The 17,072-nt window shown below is 42.1% G+C and overlaps 1 protein-coding gene across 8 annotated transcripts in view; it reads left to right on the top strand.

Annotated features, from left to right (window-relative positions):
* Positions 1-17,072, top strand: part of lcorl (ligand dependent nuclear receptor corepressor-like) — a 137,199-nt gene that overhangs the window by 107,856 nt on the left and 12,271 nt on the right. For 6 of the 8 annotated variants that reach the window (XM_041199207.1, XM_041199217.1, XM_041199200.1 and 3 more), the window contains one exon: positions 788-6,180. In XM_041199207.1, the coding sequence (XP_041055141.1) occupies positions 788-6,180 (5,393 nt within the window). Of the gene's footprint in view, positions 1-787; positions 6,181-17,072 lie in introns of those variants that run through there. The other 2 variants (XR_005944439.1, XM_041199258.1) reach the window with 2 other exon arrangements.

Below are 17,072 nucleotides of genomic sequence, written 5' to 3'. Positions count from 1 at the left end.
GGATCAGTTCCATTTGCAATGGTATTTTTAGGCATTTGTATAATTTCATCTCTTTTGAATCATCTTCATGCTGTAGAACAACTTGGTTAACAAATTACATAGGAGTGTGACTTTGTATCGATATGCGCAGAAATGGAAGCAAGTCCCTAATTACTGTTATAACCTTAAATTAGATATTAGTGTAATCATGTAAGTTTGTTTCTGTTTAGAGTGATCTGATGACTTTAACTTGATTTCATGTACAGTAATCATGCTTAACACATGTTAGTATCATGTTAGGATGGATACCGTTTTCCAAAGTAAATTATTTAAGTGTGTGCACAAAGTTGATTCGTTTCTCAAAACTTGAAATTTGACAACTTGAAGATCTCTTTTCCAGATCTTAACTCAACCAGATCGCACTGATGTTTGTGAACTTCTGTAGCTTGATTTCATTCTTAAATCTAATTTATGCATGACAAACTTCATTTAAATGCCAATTGTATTCCTTTGATATACAAAAAACTAATGTCTGAGAAAACTACTGTAGTTTTTATGATATTTCTGTCTTTTTTGCAGGATATGCGTGTAGATATAAAGATTTTGGCACAGTATTCTATCGTGTCAAAAACTAGCTCTCACTTTACAAGTGAGCATCTCTACTTCAAGGAGCTGATTTTGAACATTTGAGGTTTCAGTGTAATGTTTTTAGAGTGATGTATTTGAACAATTTAGTCATCTTTAATAATTGTAGCCTTTTTTGGAAGAAATATTGTAATGTCATGTTTTATTTATTTTATTTTTACAGTTATAAGATGGAAACTGATGCAGGAACGGTGTCCAACTTTACTGAGAAAACTGGTCACATAAACCACAAAATAACTGCTTTAAATGAAATTTTATCTACATTATGCCCTAATCATCGGAAACTTCTTACTACAATGCTGAAGTGTCTAATCCAAGAGAAAGATGCTTCCAATGTACAATACAGAGGTCAAAGAATTTCACAGTTTCAAAATTTCTCACCTGATTTCAATGAAAATAAAGTAAGTGAGGGATTATGTAATTGTAACGGATTCAAACGGTGTGAAAGTTGCACCGTGCAAACTGTACAGCAAGTTCCTTTTCCATGGGTTCCTCGCTGCATGAAAGACCTACATTGTTTATCATGCAAAAAAGGCACTCTTGGGTGTTTCACAATAATAAGTAATGGAGTTTGCAAACTGTGTAACAAAAGCAATATCTACCAGATTTACACTGGGTCTTATAAACATTTTTCTGGATGCATTTATGCTGAAGGAGCTACCATTCAAGCTTGCAATGAACTTCCAGTCGAAGAGTTTTGCAACATAGAAACAACAGAATCTTCAGCCCTCGCAAATAATATCAAAGATTATAGTAGACCACGAAGCCCGTCCCCTCCACCTTTGTCGCCAGTAAGAACTGATGGGTTTGTAATTGATGCAATAAGTAAAACTACTTCAACATTGGATGCTAATAGTATTGAGCTTATCATCACCCAACCTCCCTCCCTTTCACCAGAAGAGGAAGAGGATTGTGGCCCAGGGGTCTCAAGCCAAGCTCAGACCAAATCAAAATTTGCAGAAAAAATCGAGCAAGGAGGGGATGAATTTGAGGTAATTGATGGTGAAATCAATAGATCACCAGAGTCTGAGAATGATCTGGAAAAAGGTGAAAGTTCTGCTTCATTTCAGGAGGTAATGGAACGAATAAATGAAAAACTGAAAACAATTGAAACAACAGATGACGGCCAAATTTTGGCCAATCTCTCCAACAATGATTCTTACCAAGGGAATAATGGTAGTTTTAAATTGAGAGAAATTACAACTACTTTGTTACACAAAGCAAAGGTCAGTGATTATAGTCTAATGGAGTTACTTAAGCAGCATGAGAAAAAACGAGAAAACCGAATAATTCAAACCCGTTTTCGGAAACGTCAAGAAACGTTAATTGCTTTGCATAATTCTCCAGATTCTCCATTATCTCGACGCCAGACAGTGCAAATAAAGAGAGAACTTGCAAATCTTGACCAGCTTTTTTTAAGTAAGGAATCAACATCTGAAAAATTTGGAAAGAAATCAGCAAAGAGCAGCATTAGAGATGCAAGTTCATCAGACATAGAATATTCACTTATCAGTGAAAATACATACCCTAGTAGTTTTCCTGACCGGTATGAAGCTGAATGTATGCACTTAACTGAAGAATGTGTACCAGGTGAAACAGGAGATGTGACAGAATGCTTAAATTCATCAAAAGAGAGTTCAGACTCAGATCTGTTAAACATTCTTGAGGTAGATGAAATGTGTGTGGAGACTCCAAGGGATAACATTGAGAAGTCAGCAGCTGATCATGGTTGTAAGGAAACTCCTGTGGCCTTAGAAAATTCTGAGAAAGTAGGTTGTAGGTCCAATATTGGCAGGACCAAAAGAAATATTCTGCCTCCAGAACGGTTTTCTATATACATTACTGAGCCTAGAAAAATGTTCTATGCTGCTTGTTTTTCAGAAAATCTCCAGCGAAGACCTATTAAAGCAAAAAAATCTGATGTAGACTGTGACAGTAGTGCTTGTAAAATCTCTAACGCTGACAGCCCTAAGGAGCAAGGTCTACACAATGATAGGGACCATGTAATGGTATATGAAATGACTAAAAGTTTAGAAGTTTCAGCTTCTGGTCAGCCTGAGCTTCTGAAGGGCATAAACAGCATTGATAGTTCAATAGGCAATGAAAAAGATGGAAATGCTCCTAATTTACCTGGGGTAATACTTCGTGCATCACAAGAACCAAATGAACTTATGGATCAATGCAATAATAAAAAGCAAAAGGCACCTATAGTGTTAAACGCTGAGCCATTAGAAACAGTTTGTTCCATGGAGCATAGTGGCACTGCACAACCTGATATTTGTATTGATATTTGCACTAAGGATAACTCAAAATTTGTTGGCAAATGTGGAACTTTGGAGAATGCTGTAAACAATTTACTTTCTAGTCCACCTGAATGTGGATCCACAAACATATTTGACCCTAATTCATTGTTGGAGAGTGACTGTCTGAGTGCAGATTCTCCATTGCAGCAGAGGTGCCTACATCATGCAATTTGTGAATGCTCAGTTCACGAGAATACTGGTTCTACAAATAAAACAGGCACGAGTCAGAATTGTCCTGTTAACTACAGCAGCCCCATAAAGCTGATGTTTCTCTCTAAGATAAGCAGTGAGAAAGGAGTTAAATATACGCTGACATCTGTAAACTCTTCTAAGCTTGACACAAACCCTTGTATTTTAAAGATTGGCCCTGAAAACATGCCCCCCAAAGCACCAGAGGATGATAATTCATCTGCTTCTGAAAGTGGTGATACAGTGGAAAATTTTCAAAATCCACCTGCTGCTGAAAGCGGTAATACAACAGAATGTTTGCAGAGTTGTTCAGAAAGTTCTTCAGCTTGTGAGGAAATAAATTGCAATCTTGAAATGGAGACATTCGGTTGTAATAGTTCTCTTTGTGCCTCAAACAATTATGTAAGAAATGATGCTGAAGTTGAAATTACTGATCAAATAGTAGAAATGACAGTGACTTCAAAGGAAATGGACACATCTATTCTAAAACGTAAACCTGGCCGTCCGAAAAAACTAGGCCCACCTGTGGAAAAACAGATTAAAAGACCAAAGGGTAGACCACCTAAACCTAAAGTAGAGTTATCAGAACATGTTGAGTGCGCAGCTGAAGCGCCAGATATTGAAAAACTCAATACATCGTATCCATTTTTCACCGATGACAGCCGTAATATTAGAATTACTGTTGTCTATGGAAGATCACGAAGGTTCAAAAGATTTGTGTCTGAGAATAATAAAATTGTAGCAAATAATCACCCTACAAATGCTAATGAAAGTGATTTCAAGCAAACTTGTGGGAAGCAAGTAGAAGAAATTGTACAGGGCTCTGCAGTGGAATTTGATGGCAGGCCTGATAATTCTGCATCCTCTTTGATTCGAAGTGAAAGTGGATATGATCTAGTAAGGCCAATTAAAGATAAGACTGTTTCACTTCATACCAGTGGCAATGCTATTTGTCCAAATAGTAAGCCTACTGCTGTTAAAACTTGTAAAGGTGGACAACGAAAACCTGGGCGTCCTGCAAAAGTGAAGATTTCAGGTATATCTGTAACTGTTGATGCAGTATCACCTCAGGAAAGAAAAGTTTGTATTAATAGTGTATTACCTCCATTAGACCAAGAGTCTTCACCTTCAAATAAATTATTCGCAGATGCACCTATCAGAGACAGTAATTCATATAAAGAATCATTAAGAATCCAAAATGATTGTGAAACAAGCTCAAAAGAAAGTGTTGGTGAGAAGAAAGTAAAATCTGCCATACCCTTGAGGCACTCTGTTAGACTTAGAAAGCCATCTCTGTACTTCCTGCATTCCTTTGCAAACTCCTGTTCGTTTTCTCAAAGTAGTGCTTTGGTACGTAAATCTCGTAAGCTGCTTTTAAACAAAGCAGGGAATGAACTTGCTAAAAGCAGAAAGTTGGGTATTAAGATGCCATCTGAGAACATCAGCTCAAATATTATATCAGGGAGAAATGAGGAAACCAAGGATGAAGTAGCTGAATTTGACTGTGGTTTGGAAATGTCAGCAGATCCAATTTTTATATCGAGCACTTCGCTCAAGTGGTGGCACACCTCCACTTCTAAACAAACTTTGCAGCAGGAACTTGACACGCGATTTGAACAGATAAACAGTGGTTGGCTTCCTGTTGATGCTGCAGAATTGATTTCTTCTGACAAAAGGAAATACCCAGTTCAGTTAGAAAGAGTAACCAAATCTGTGATGGTTGCAGATGATAAGCAGGTTAAAATTTCTCCTATCCAAATGTTGTTTCAGGGAAATTGTAATATGGATAAAATTTGTGCCTGGTTTATGCAAACAACAGAAACTCATTCTTTGTCCATTGTACGAAAAGAGAATGCACGTGATCCTATTGAAGTTCTGAACGCTAAAGGACTTCTAGCAGCAGGAAATCAAGTTGATACCTTCCCAAGTCCTCAGGCAGAACAATTGAAAAAGCACCTTAAAAAATTTGCACTAGAATCTCCTGTAAGGCCAAGGGGGCACTTCCATCTGTCAAACAGAATGTCCAAGTTTAAAGTCTTTAAAGCTAAAAGGAAGCTTTTGGTAGGATATAACAAAAGAATTTGCTGTAAACAACATTCAAGCCATGGAAATTTGTCACACCATCCCAGTGTTCAGTACAAACAATGGAAATCGGTTTGGAAATGTGTTAATGGAAATCCACAATACCAAAGTCTGAAACAAGACTCTGTGAACACAGCAGAAAGCAAAAACAGTCAAAAAACTGAGCTTGAAATAAATAGCTTTCCACCTGAAAGAGAACCTGTGTTACTGCCCAGTGGAAAGGAAAATGAAAACCAAGATAAACTTATACCTTTAAATAGCATAGGTGTTGGTTTGTCTGATTGTGCAGCCATACAAAATTCAACAAACAACTCCAAATGCAAAAGAACAGAAAAACTAGCAAGTACAGCAAAACATTCGGAACAAGAAGAACCTTTTGTGGAGGGGCAAAAAAAAAACACTTTCAGAAATGCAAACTGGAAACTGGGGAATTTTAAAGAGTGCAGGGTATTCCTAAGGAAGATCAACTCTCTGGATCAGAGCCATTTTAGAAATTACGATGCTTGGCAACAGTCCAGAAATAGTCCACCTGATATTAAAGGCACAAGTAACCTTCAGAGGTACACTGAAGAAAATAGTGATCCATGCAGTGAAATAAATGCCCCTGCTGTTAATGCATTTGAAACACAAAGCCTAAACTCTGCAGGTCCTACTTTATGTGAATTAAAAGGGAAGAGAAAGCACAAAGAAAGGACAAGTAATGAGAACGGGTTAAGCAGTTCACCATCTAAAAAAGTTAAGCACTTTGCTAGCAAGCAGTCAATGCCCTGCCAAGTTGACAGTGATCACTTCACTTCATTGAGTAGCAACAGTAACCCGGTCAATGAAAAGAGTCCACAAAAGGAAAATGCAGAGATAGTGAAGAATAATGCAGGGAAAAGGAAAAGACATCCAGGTGTGAGCACAGCTGCAACATCAGTGAAGAGGATGAGACGATCATCTGAACAAAGATTACAATATAATCAATTACAGTTCCAAATAGGTAAGATTAAACTATTGGAAGATTTATTAATATTATAGGAAGATTGAATTCTTTGTCATTTTCCACCCAAACTTTTATTCATTGTGAGGCCCTAAGTTATCATCCTAATACGGTGAAATAAAATGAAATGGTTCAGAAGAAAGTTACTGTATTTAAAAATACAATAATTGCTTATTTAGTGGCACTTTGCCATCATTCTGCGTGTATGTGTTGTTCTGTAATGGCAAGTGTGAGGCCAATGAAGCCATGCCTATTTATATCTTGATAACATATGAATGGCCTACTGAGATTATTTAAAATTCACTGCCAGACTAGATTACTGAAGTTAAACTATATAATTTGCTACCAAGACTGGGCTGGAGTGAGTTAGAAATAGCTTCACTTTTGGGTTAAAATCCTGCTCATTGATGGAAGAAAGTCTCCCCTGACTTCTGACTTGATGAATTTGGACAGTCTAAATCCAGTTCCTAAAGGACATGAATCTACAGCACAAAACTGGCATTAATAGTTTGTAGCATTAAGATCAAAGGGTGGCGGTTTGGGAAACAGAAAAATATTCAGCATGTTGCAATATGGATATTCTTCTGAATTTGAGGCTAGGGTGCATTTAAGCAGAGTGGCAGAAGCATTACTTTACATCTGTCTGTGTTGTACCCAACCTGCCTTGCTACATTGTCAACACTGGGTGTCTGAAGTAGAATGCAGAGGGATGAAAGTTATGTTTCAGCTATGTAAAGCCATGATTAGATCACACTTGGAGTACTGCGAGCAGTTCTGGGAACCACACCTTAAAAAGGATATATTGACCTTGGAGGGAGTGTAGCATAGATTTATTATAATGATACCTGGACTCATATGGATCATGCTAAGAGGAGAGATTCAACAAATTACGGTTGTATGCCATGGAATTTAAAAGGCTAAGTGGTGATTTCAAAGATATTAAGAGGTACAATAGGGCAGATTGGAAGAAACTTCCTGCTAATTGGAGACTCTAAGACTAAGGGAGCAAAGTCTTAAAATTAGAGCTGGAGCTTTCAGGAGTGCAATTAGGAAACATTTCACGCAAAGAATGGTGGAAGTTTGGAATGTTTTTGGCCATTGCTCAATTAAGTTTAAAACTAATTGACTAATAAAAATCTATCAAAGTATTATGCAAATGGAATAAGGCAGTTATCTGGAGTTAGGTCCCAAATCAGCCATGATATTGAATGGCAGAACAGGCTTGAAAGGCTGAATGGCTTATTCCATTCCTCAACATTAACAGCCTATAACTTAGACCATAAGACATAGGAGCAGAAATTAGGCCTTTCGGCCCATCGAGTCTGCTCCGCCATTCAATCATGGCTGATAAGCTTCTCAACTCCATTCTCCTGCCTTCTCCCCTTGATCAACACAAACTTGATCAACACAAAGCTCTTTATTAGAAATGAAAAGATAAAGAATTTATCGGAGGAGTAGATTGGGGCAAACTAGGTGGACAAATGACCGCATTTATACAACTACCCCTATGGTCTCGTGATCGGGTAAATTTTGTTCATAAACTGTCTACCCAAATTAACTTTGCTACCGTTATAGGTTCAATAACAAAACATATCCTATGTGAGCAGACATTGGACACATAGCTAGTGAGTTAACTATTGCAGCATTAAACATGGTGCCAGGATGCGTGGCAAGTGTTTTATCCTCAGTTAGTTGGTATGGCTCTCCACCTAAAGAAAATTATGTTGCAATAAAGTCACAAAATGTGATTTGGAGCTCAGGAAGCTGCAGCCAATGAGAGCTTTTTATATATTTTTAAAAAGAGCTTTTGAGCCGTGTCTGATTTCATAAAATGCTTACGTAATGCAATTAACGCTCTTCAAAATTCAAATGAGTATTTTCTGGCAAATATTGAAGAATGTTCATTCTGTTTGCTTGCTTTCGTTGTTAGACTTGGTTTCTTGGGTGTGAATTTTATTGAATGTGTTTACATTTATAACTATATATTGCTTAAATATAACTCTTTCTCACCTCGATTAACTTCTTTGCCTCTTTTATATAAAAGGGTATGGATTCCCTTGATCAGTGGATACATAATTAAAAGGGAAATTTTTGCAGAGCAATGGGGAAAAAACAAGTAATGGGATTAAATGGAAAGCTCTTATGAATAGGTGGCATGATGGGGCGAATGTCCTCCTGTGCTGTCTTTGAATATTCTACCTCGAAAGACAATTGAATAAAATTACCTCTGTTATTACATTAAACCTTGGTCCCTCAACCACCCCCCCCCCCCCACCCAACTCCATCAATAAACAATGCTTAAGGGTGGGAGGGGCCTGTACAAGATGGACTGGATGCACCTTGGCTGGGGTGGGACTAATATTCTTGAAGGGAAATTAATTATGGGGGAGCGTTTAAACTAAGTTGGCATGGGGAGGGGCACCACAATAAAGCATTAGAAAGGAGGTACAAGATGCACAGAAGACAGGGTGACACTAGCAGCATGAAAATAATGGAATAAAGAGTTCAGAAATGGGCAGAATCAGATGGGAAATATGAGGCAGATGAATATGGGTTTAGAGTGCATGTGTGCAATTGCATTGGCATCTACCTGGCAATGTGGAAAATTGCCTATGTATGTCCTGTCCACAAAAAAGGACAACTCCAACCCTGATAATTACCACCCCATCAGTCTACTCTTGATCATCAGGAAAGTGACAGGAGGGATCATCATCAGTGCTATCAAGCAGCACTTGATTAGCAATAACCTGCTCACTGATGTTTAGTTTGTGTTCTGCCAGGATCACCCAGCTCCTGACCTCATTACAGCCTCAGTTCAAACATGGACAAAAGAGCTGAACTCCACTGGTTGGAGTCATATCTAGCGCAAAGGAAGATGGTTGTGGTTGTTGGAAGTCAAAATCTCAGTTCCAGGACATCATTGCAGGAGTTCCTCAGGGTAGTGTCCTTAGCCCAACCATCTTCAGCTGCTTCATCAGTGACCTGTCTTCCATCATAAAGTCAGAAGTGGGGATGTTTGCTAATGAGTGCACAATGTTTAACACCATTCGCAACTCCTCAGATACTGAAGCAGTCCATGTTCAAATGCAGTGAGACCTGCACGATATCCAGGCTTGGGCTGATAAGTGTCTAGTAACATTTGTGCCACACAAATTCCAAACAATGACCATCTCCAACAAGAGAGAATCTTAACCATTGCCCCTTGACATTCAATAATATTACCATCACTAAATCCCCCACTTTCAACATCCTGGGGGTTACTATTGACCAAAAACTGAACCGGACTAGCCACGTAAACACTGGCTACAAGAGCAGGTCAGTGACTAGGAATCCTGCAGCGAGTAACCCACCGCCTGACTCACCAAAGCTTGTCTACCATCTACAAGGCACAAGTCAGGAGTGTGATGGAATACTCTCCACTTGCCTGGATGAGTGCAGCTCCAACAACATTCAAGGCATAGCAGCCTGCTTGATTGGCACCCCTTCCACAAACATTCACTCCCTCCACCACCAGCTGGCAGCAGTGTGTACCATCTACCAGATGCACTGCAGGAACTCAACAAGGTTCCTTAGGCAGCACCTTCCAAACATGAAGTTACCATCCAGAAGGACAAGGGCAACAGACAGATGGGAACACCACCACCAGAAAGTTCCCCTCCAAGCCACTCACCATCTTGACTTGGAACTATATTGCTGTTCCTTCACTGTCACTAGGTCAAAATCCTGGAACTCCCTCCCTAAAAGCACTTTGGGTGTTATGTGGACTGTCTACATGGACTACAGCGGTTCAAGAAGGCAGCTTACCACTACGTTTTCAAAGGCGATTAATGATGGGCATTAAATGCTGGTCTACCCAGCGATGCCCACATCCCAAGAATGAATAAAACAAAATTCAAGCAAGGGAAAGAATAGATATTTAATATTCCTGGCTACAAGGTATACAGGAAAGGTGGGGAAGTGGTGGCAGTATTGATCATAGATACTCTTGGAGCACTAGAAAGAAATGATATACTTGAAGGTTTGAATCTAACCAAATAACGAATAATAGAGGAACCATTACACTGCTGGATGTATACTGTAGGTCACCAAATAGTTGGAAGGGGATGGAGGAGCAAATTACAGAAAGATGAGGAAATGTTATAGTGGTACCAATGGGGACTTCAATTATCCTAACATAGACTCGGAAAATAACAGTGTAAGGGCAAAGAGGGGCAAGAATCCTTGAAATATATACAATGGAACTCTCAGTATGTTTCCAGACCAGTCAGGAAGAAAGCAATGGGGAATTGAGTGGTATGTGTTTCAGTGGGAGAGCATTTGGGGAACAGTGATCACAATATCATTAGTTTGAAAACCACAATTGCATCCCATGAATGCTTATTAAAAGACCAACCAGCAGGAATTATGTTGCCCCTCCAAACTAAGTGCCCTGCCAGCAGATAATTAGAATAGCCTATTTCACAGCTGTATATAAGTGGTGTGCACTGGGTGAGCTTCACTTCATCCACTACTTGGAGGTCAGTAGACACTGCCTTCTCCTTCCTTTAAGAACATGGCTGCGAGATATCGAGTGCCTGTAGCACAAGCTGCGCCAAGTCAGGGCATGGGAGGCAAGACTAGTGGAGAGGGGTGAGTCTGAGGCAGGACTAGGGGGAGTGGGTGAGTATGGAACATGAAGGGAGGGTAGAGGTAGAACGGAGTGGGGGGGGGTGGCAACATGAGAGTGGAGTGGGGATAGGGAAGTGGGACTAAGGGTTGGTCAAAGAACAGAGTGGAATAGTGAAAGACTATCCTGGGGCTTGAGGCTATGCTATCAGGGCATATTGAAGAGACTGTCCTGGGGCTGAGGTCACACTGTCGGGGTCATATTGAAGAGGCTGTCCTGGGCTGTATAGGCAATGTTAGTGCCTCTCTGGGCAGTAATGGTTGTGCACATTATGGTGTGCAGGGCATGGTTAGTCATCTAAAGAATTTGGTTCTGGGGGTTCAAGTCATGGTATCATGAGGCAGAGGGCACAGTAATGTTCAGGAGAGGCATCTACATCCTATAAGTCAGTAACTGAAAAGTCATGGTGGTGGAGTGGTATTGGATCATCTCATTGGGTGGAATGGGTGGGCCCTGGAAAGTCAGGATGCATGTGGCTTCGAAGGAGAGGGGTCCAGTCAACAAAGGGCATGGGGTCATCAGTATTAACGGGTTCCAGAGAGAGAGAGCAGAAATATCCATATGGACAGTGATGGGGTCAAGGGTAACAGCGGGAGGTTCAAAAGTGTCAGGCGGAAGGAGAACTAGGAGGCGGTGGGTATGGAGGAGGATGGGAGGAACTTGGTGGCTGATAGGGTGAGTTTGGAAGTTGATCTCATGGACAAAGGTCAGCAGAACCATTTTGATTTCAAGAATGACGCAGTTTGAAAAACGCTGGAAAAAATCGATTGGGAAGGGGTCATTGGGCATGTGGGATGAATTCACGGTAATTTTTGGCTGATTGAAGGCACCCTATAAATTTCTTGCTGAAACCATGGAGAGCATGGCTCAGCCGAGTGCTGGACTTCAGGATCCAATACACAATTAATGAGCTTGGCTCCTTCACTAATGGTACGCATTCAGGCACAAATCCATTAAGTTTTGGATATGCTTTTAATTATCTTCTGATCTTTACAAAGGCATGTCTGAATGGATTTGGAGTCAAACAGTCTAGGGCCAGAGGCAGCATGGACCCTACATGCCTCCATGTTCCCAGTGTATTGGTCATGACATTCAAGGTATCATGCTTACAGTCATGAAATAAGTCCAAGGATTGGATATCAATAGTTATTGTCAAGGCCAATGGAGGACAACCATCTGCCTGTGGGTCATAAGACTTTGATCTAAATTAAGACCCTTGTTGTGAATGTGCAGTCACATCTGAGGGGAAAGCACAGCCACCTGTCATCCTCCAGGATGATTTCATCCTACAAGAGGTGGCCTTGGTATGCCATGTACAGACTAAGGGCAAGTCAAGGGCTAGCGACTGTATTCCTGCCTTGTATATGGAGGGAGACCATTCAACAGGAACAACTATTGATTGCTCAACAGCAACCATTCACAGATACAAGGAGAAGGGGAGAATGCAGGCTGCAGGCAACACTGCCTCCTTGAGACTTAGATGGGAAGAAGGCCTGTCACTGGCACAGCTCAGGGAAGACCATCGCCCTGAGGAACAGGAGCCAGCGGGGCCCCAGGAAGTTCCAGATGCTGGCAAGGAGGGACCAAATCCACAAAGATATTTGGTGCAACCAAGGATCTACAGAAGATCAGCTTATACATGGAGATGAGTGAAAGACTTGTCTAAGGATGAGGTGGCTCATAGTTGCCACATTATCCGTGAGGAGCTTGTGCTACACAGATATGGGCATCCAATGCTGGTTGCTCTGCCGATTATTGCTGCTTTGAACTTTTTTTCCAGTGAGCCCTTCCAGGGCTCCAGTTGGGACCTTTGTGGAATCTCATAATCAGTGACACAAATGCATAAGGGAGGTGACACATGCCCTTTTTCAGTAAAGCTCATCATTATGTGCAATTCCTAATGGATGAAACAATCTAGTCTACCAGAGCTGTGGGATTCACTGCAATCTTGGGCTTCCCACAAGTGTAGGGTGCCATGGACTGTGCACATGTGGCCTTGAGAGCTCCCTGGCAGCAGCCTGAGAGATTCATTACTAGAGAAGGATTTCACTCTCAATGTCCTGCTCATTTCTGATCACAGAAAGCAGATCCAGCATGTTTGTGCTAGATACCCAGGGAGCTCACATGGCTCATTCATTTTGATCACTGCTAGGTGCAAAAGATATTTGAGGGAGCTCAGCTCTTAGAGGGTTGGCTCCTCGGTGATAGGGGTTATCGCCAGTAGACATGGCTAATCATGCCCTTTCATCAGCCACAGATTGAATCTCTTCCCATACGCAATGCTGTACATTCTACCGCAGTGCCCTTAATAGAGTAAACTATTGGCCTATTTTTAATAGATGCATTTCCGATGTTTCATCCAGTCAGGTGGGGCTCTCCGGTACTCACCGCAGGTAGTGCCCCATCATTGTTTGCTGCGTACCCCACAACCCTAGTTCTGCAAAGGGGGTTGTGTTGTCAGAGGGAGACATTGAGGAGCTAGACATCTCCTTGGACATACCTAGCACAAACATGCTTGAATGAGGAGGACTTGGAAGGGGATGAATCTGAAGAAGGCAAGAATTTGGATGAGCCACGTGACAAATCCATTGCACAGGCACAACATAGCCTGCCAGTGACAGCCTCATAGCTACAAGATTTCAAGAGGAATAAGGTGAAGACAAGTTTTCACGATCCAAGTTCTCTTCTGGCTTCGATGCAGGGGACACATCAAAAACTTCACTGTCAGTATCAAATTATCACAAAAGATCATCAATCTCACCATGAACAAGGAAGCAGCATAAACCACCTTAATCCCTAATGCTGGGGTAATTCTTGGGAGGCACAATAGCCTAGGGAACATGTGGTTGCTGTGGAATGTGATTAGCACTCCACACCACCTCAAGCAGCTACACACAATGCAGTCCTTTCAAGCATGGCATCAACAAGTCAGTGAGCATGGCAGCCTTTAAGTGGCCAAAATGCCATCGTGCAGATGGATGAACTCATGCCAGTATTGCAGCAACTTAACAAGGTAGTGCTAACAGGAAAAACATTAGTCAATGGTTAGCGCTTGACCGTCTCTAGAGGGAGCAACATCCGGACAGCAGCATCTCTCCAAACACCAGCTGTCATGTATGAATAATGCAGAGCCCTCATCTTACTACTGAACCCCAATATGCCGTCAGACATCAGGAGGCAGTGAACTGTTGCTCTACAGCATGCACCCAAAGCTGCGAGTTATGTTCGCATTGTCTTCACAGTGTGGCTCAGCAGGACCATCATTTGATTATTTGCAAACAGCCATGACCCTGCTTTCGTCAGAAGCCTGCGAAGCCTACGCCCTGCACTGCCTTGGCAGTTTGGAGAGACCTGGCCCAGTCAGTACTGACACAGCAGTCTATGACAACAACTTCCCTTCATAGATCCTGCTGAGCACTTGGGTGTGCTGAAGCATTGCTTTCATAGCATTATAGTCCTTGACATTGCCCATCCCACAAAGGCCAGTCCTTCCTATCTACCCTAAGTCAATGGATGTACAGTCATGGAATGAATTCAATATTGATTTGCTTACTGTGCCTTTACAGAAGAATTCTGTAAAGCACACTACATAGCCACTCAGGAACAAAAAAAGATCCTCACAGGTGAGTAGACTGCTTTATCAGGATGATCACACACCTCTGACATCTCACACTCATCCTCATCTAGCAGACATTTCAAATGTCACCGAGTAAAGCCAACTTCAATCATTTAGCAGCATGCATGGGAGAGTAGGAGCTAAGAAATGGATAACATTCAGCTTTAAATGTGGAAATGGGAGGCATGAAAGGCTATACTACTCAACAATGAATACTAGTCCTAAAAACTGTCAGAAAATAAGCACCATTGTAAAGTACACTTGGGAGAAAACGTACTTTGGTCGCTACAAATACTTATTACATCTACAAACTACAGCCTTCAGTGCGACAGCATCAGGATAATCACTAACCTTGACCTATTCTCAGACCAAATAATGCCTTTCTGAGATCCAGGGGTCACGGGTATTGCCCAGCTATCATTTTCACATACGAAGTGCCTTTGTTCATGTCGCAGATGTAAAAATAAAGACTAATCACTATGATGAGGCTGAGTGAGAGTTAATGGAACTGAGGGTGCAGATGGGAGCTATTTGAGGGGCTTCATTTTGAATGAACACAGGACCTTGCATTGTGTTACATTGTAGCCATTTGATACCTGAGACTTGGAGAGGGATAAATATGAACCATATTTACAATATTGTAAATTATATACAGTGAATGGACACCCGTACTTCCATTGTGCATTCAAAACTTAAGTTTCCTAACCCTACTGCTGCATCTAGGTATAGCCCTGACATCAACAGCAGAGATGGATGCAGCCTGCTGAATGCTATGCCCTATTGTCTGAGATGACTTTGGCGGGCATCCTCTGGTGGCCTCAGCCCTGGGTGGCCCAGGCCTGCTAAGGGTCTCCTGCTTTGAGGCACTATGCACCTTCCTCAGTCTGACCTGGAGTTGATGGGGTCACAGGCAGAGGGGATTTGGAGCTTCAGGACATCCTCTGATGTCCCTGGGGTGTTTAACTGGCACTCCTCCCATGGGTGCCCCAGGACCCTCCCTGACACCTGGAGGGAGATTGAGGTGCCTGGTCCCCCTCTTCCCTAGCCAGTGCTGGAACGCATCTATGGCTGCAACGATGGTGTGAAGGACTGAGCACAAACTGGCAGAAACTGCTAGACCTGGGTCTCCAAGGCGACTGCCACCCTTCCCATGGAAATGTCACTGCACTCACATACTGGAGAAATGACATCAGACAGAGAATGTGGATGGACTCCTCCATCCTTCGTTCTAGTCTTATGACGGCCTCTGACAACCCAGCCTGATGTTCCTTTGCCTGTCCCTGCATCCCCAACATTTCTCTCAGGGCTGATTCCAGAGGCTTGTCATCGGACTTAGCAGGGGCCTTGACTCCAGCAGTTCTCAGTGTCAGAGACATTGGCTGCCACTGCCTCCACCTGCTCACCAGCAAACTCTGCCACCTGCTCTTCGTGGGAGAAGAGTGTCCTCAGCTTTGGGGTCCCCCTCCAGTCTTGAATCTGCCCCTTCTGTTGTGAGTGATCTTGCCCTGCATGAAGACAGATTGACAATGAGCACAAAACAAAAACAGAATTACCTGGAAAAACTCAGCAGGTCTGGCAGCATCGGCGGAGAAGAAAAGAGTTGACGATTCAAGTCCTCATGACCCTTCAACAGAACTGTTCTGTTGAAGGGTCATGAGGACTTGAAACGACAACTCTTCTTCTCCGCTGATGCTGCCAGACCTGCTGAGTTTTTCCAGGTAATTCTGTTTTTGTTTTGGATTTCCAACATCTGCAGTTTTTTGTTTTTATCTTTTTTGACAATGAGCACTATGGATGAAAGAGCAGTTCCGAAACATGCATGCCTGTTGTGTGTGTTGAGCCCTTCCCAGTAAGGGATTAAGACCCACTTTGTGCAAGAGCATACATGAGATGGTGAACTTACAGTGGCTAGATGACATTCATTGCTGATGTCCCTTCTGCTGGTAGTATGTGACATCTCTGTGACTCTAACTCTTAGACTGCCTGATGCCCTTGTGAGAGTGAGAGTTTGGAGTAGAAGCTTCACTTATCCTGGTGGAGCACATCAGATCATTCATTCATTTTCTGCATTGCAGAGCAGTCGTTTTTTTGTTGGCCAGGAGTGATGATCTCCCTGGCAACCTCCTTCCAGGCTAACGTGGTCAGGTGGAAGGACTTCCAGCTTCCATCCCAAGGAAGGAGAACTTTTTGCCTTTCCTGGACAGTCTGGAGGATAATCCCCAAGGAGGCCTAAGTGAACTGTGGAGTCAGGAGTTTTGTTCTTTTGGGCACCATTGAGAACCAGAATGAAACAACACACTTGGCCTGCAGTGAGTGAATGTGTGTGCATTTAAATAGGCTCCAGGACCTTTGACCCCATGAGGTGACAGCGGGGCAGACAAATCCCTGCCCTGCTACGAGATTTAATGAGCTCCTCGATGCATAATTAATTATCTAAAAAGTGAAAAATTACATGGACTAATCTGACCTGCCAGCCAGTGGGAATTGCGCTGACTTTCCCGCCCTCCACCATACTTCGTCTCCAGAATGGAAAATTCTGCCCATAGAGATTAAAAAGAAACATATGACGACACCCAGCTCTACCATTGTTGCTAAATTATCAGACTGCAG

This window comes from Carcharodon carcharias, chromosome 1 (assembly GCF_017639515.1).
Source record: "Carcharodon carcharias isolate sCarCar2 chromosome 1, sCarCar2.pri, whole genome shotgun sequence".
In the NCBI taxonomy this organism is placed as follows: Eukaryota; Metazoa; Chordata; class Chondrichthyes; order Lamniformes; family Lamnidae; genus Carcharodon; species Carcharodon carcharias.
Note: the sequence above shows the minus strand (reverse complement) of the source record. Positions and strands in the feature narration are given on the sequence as shown.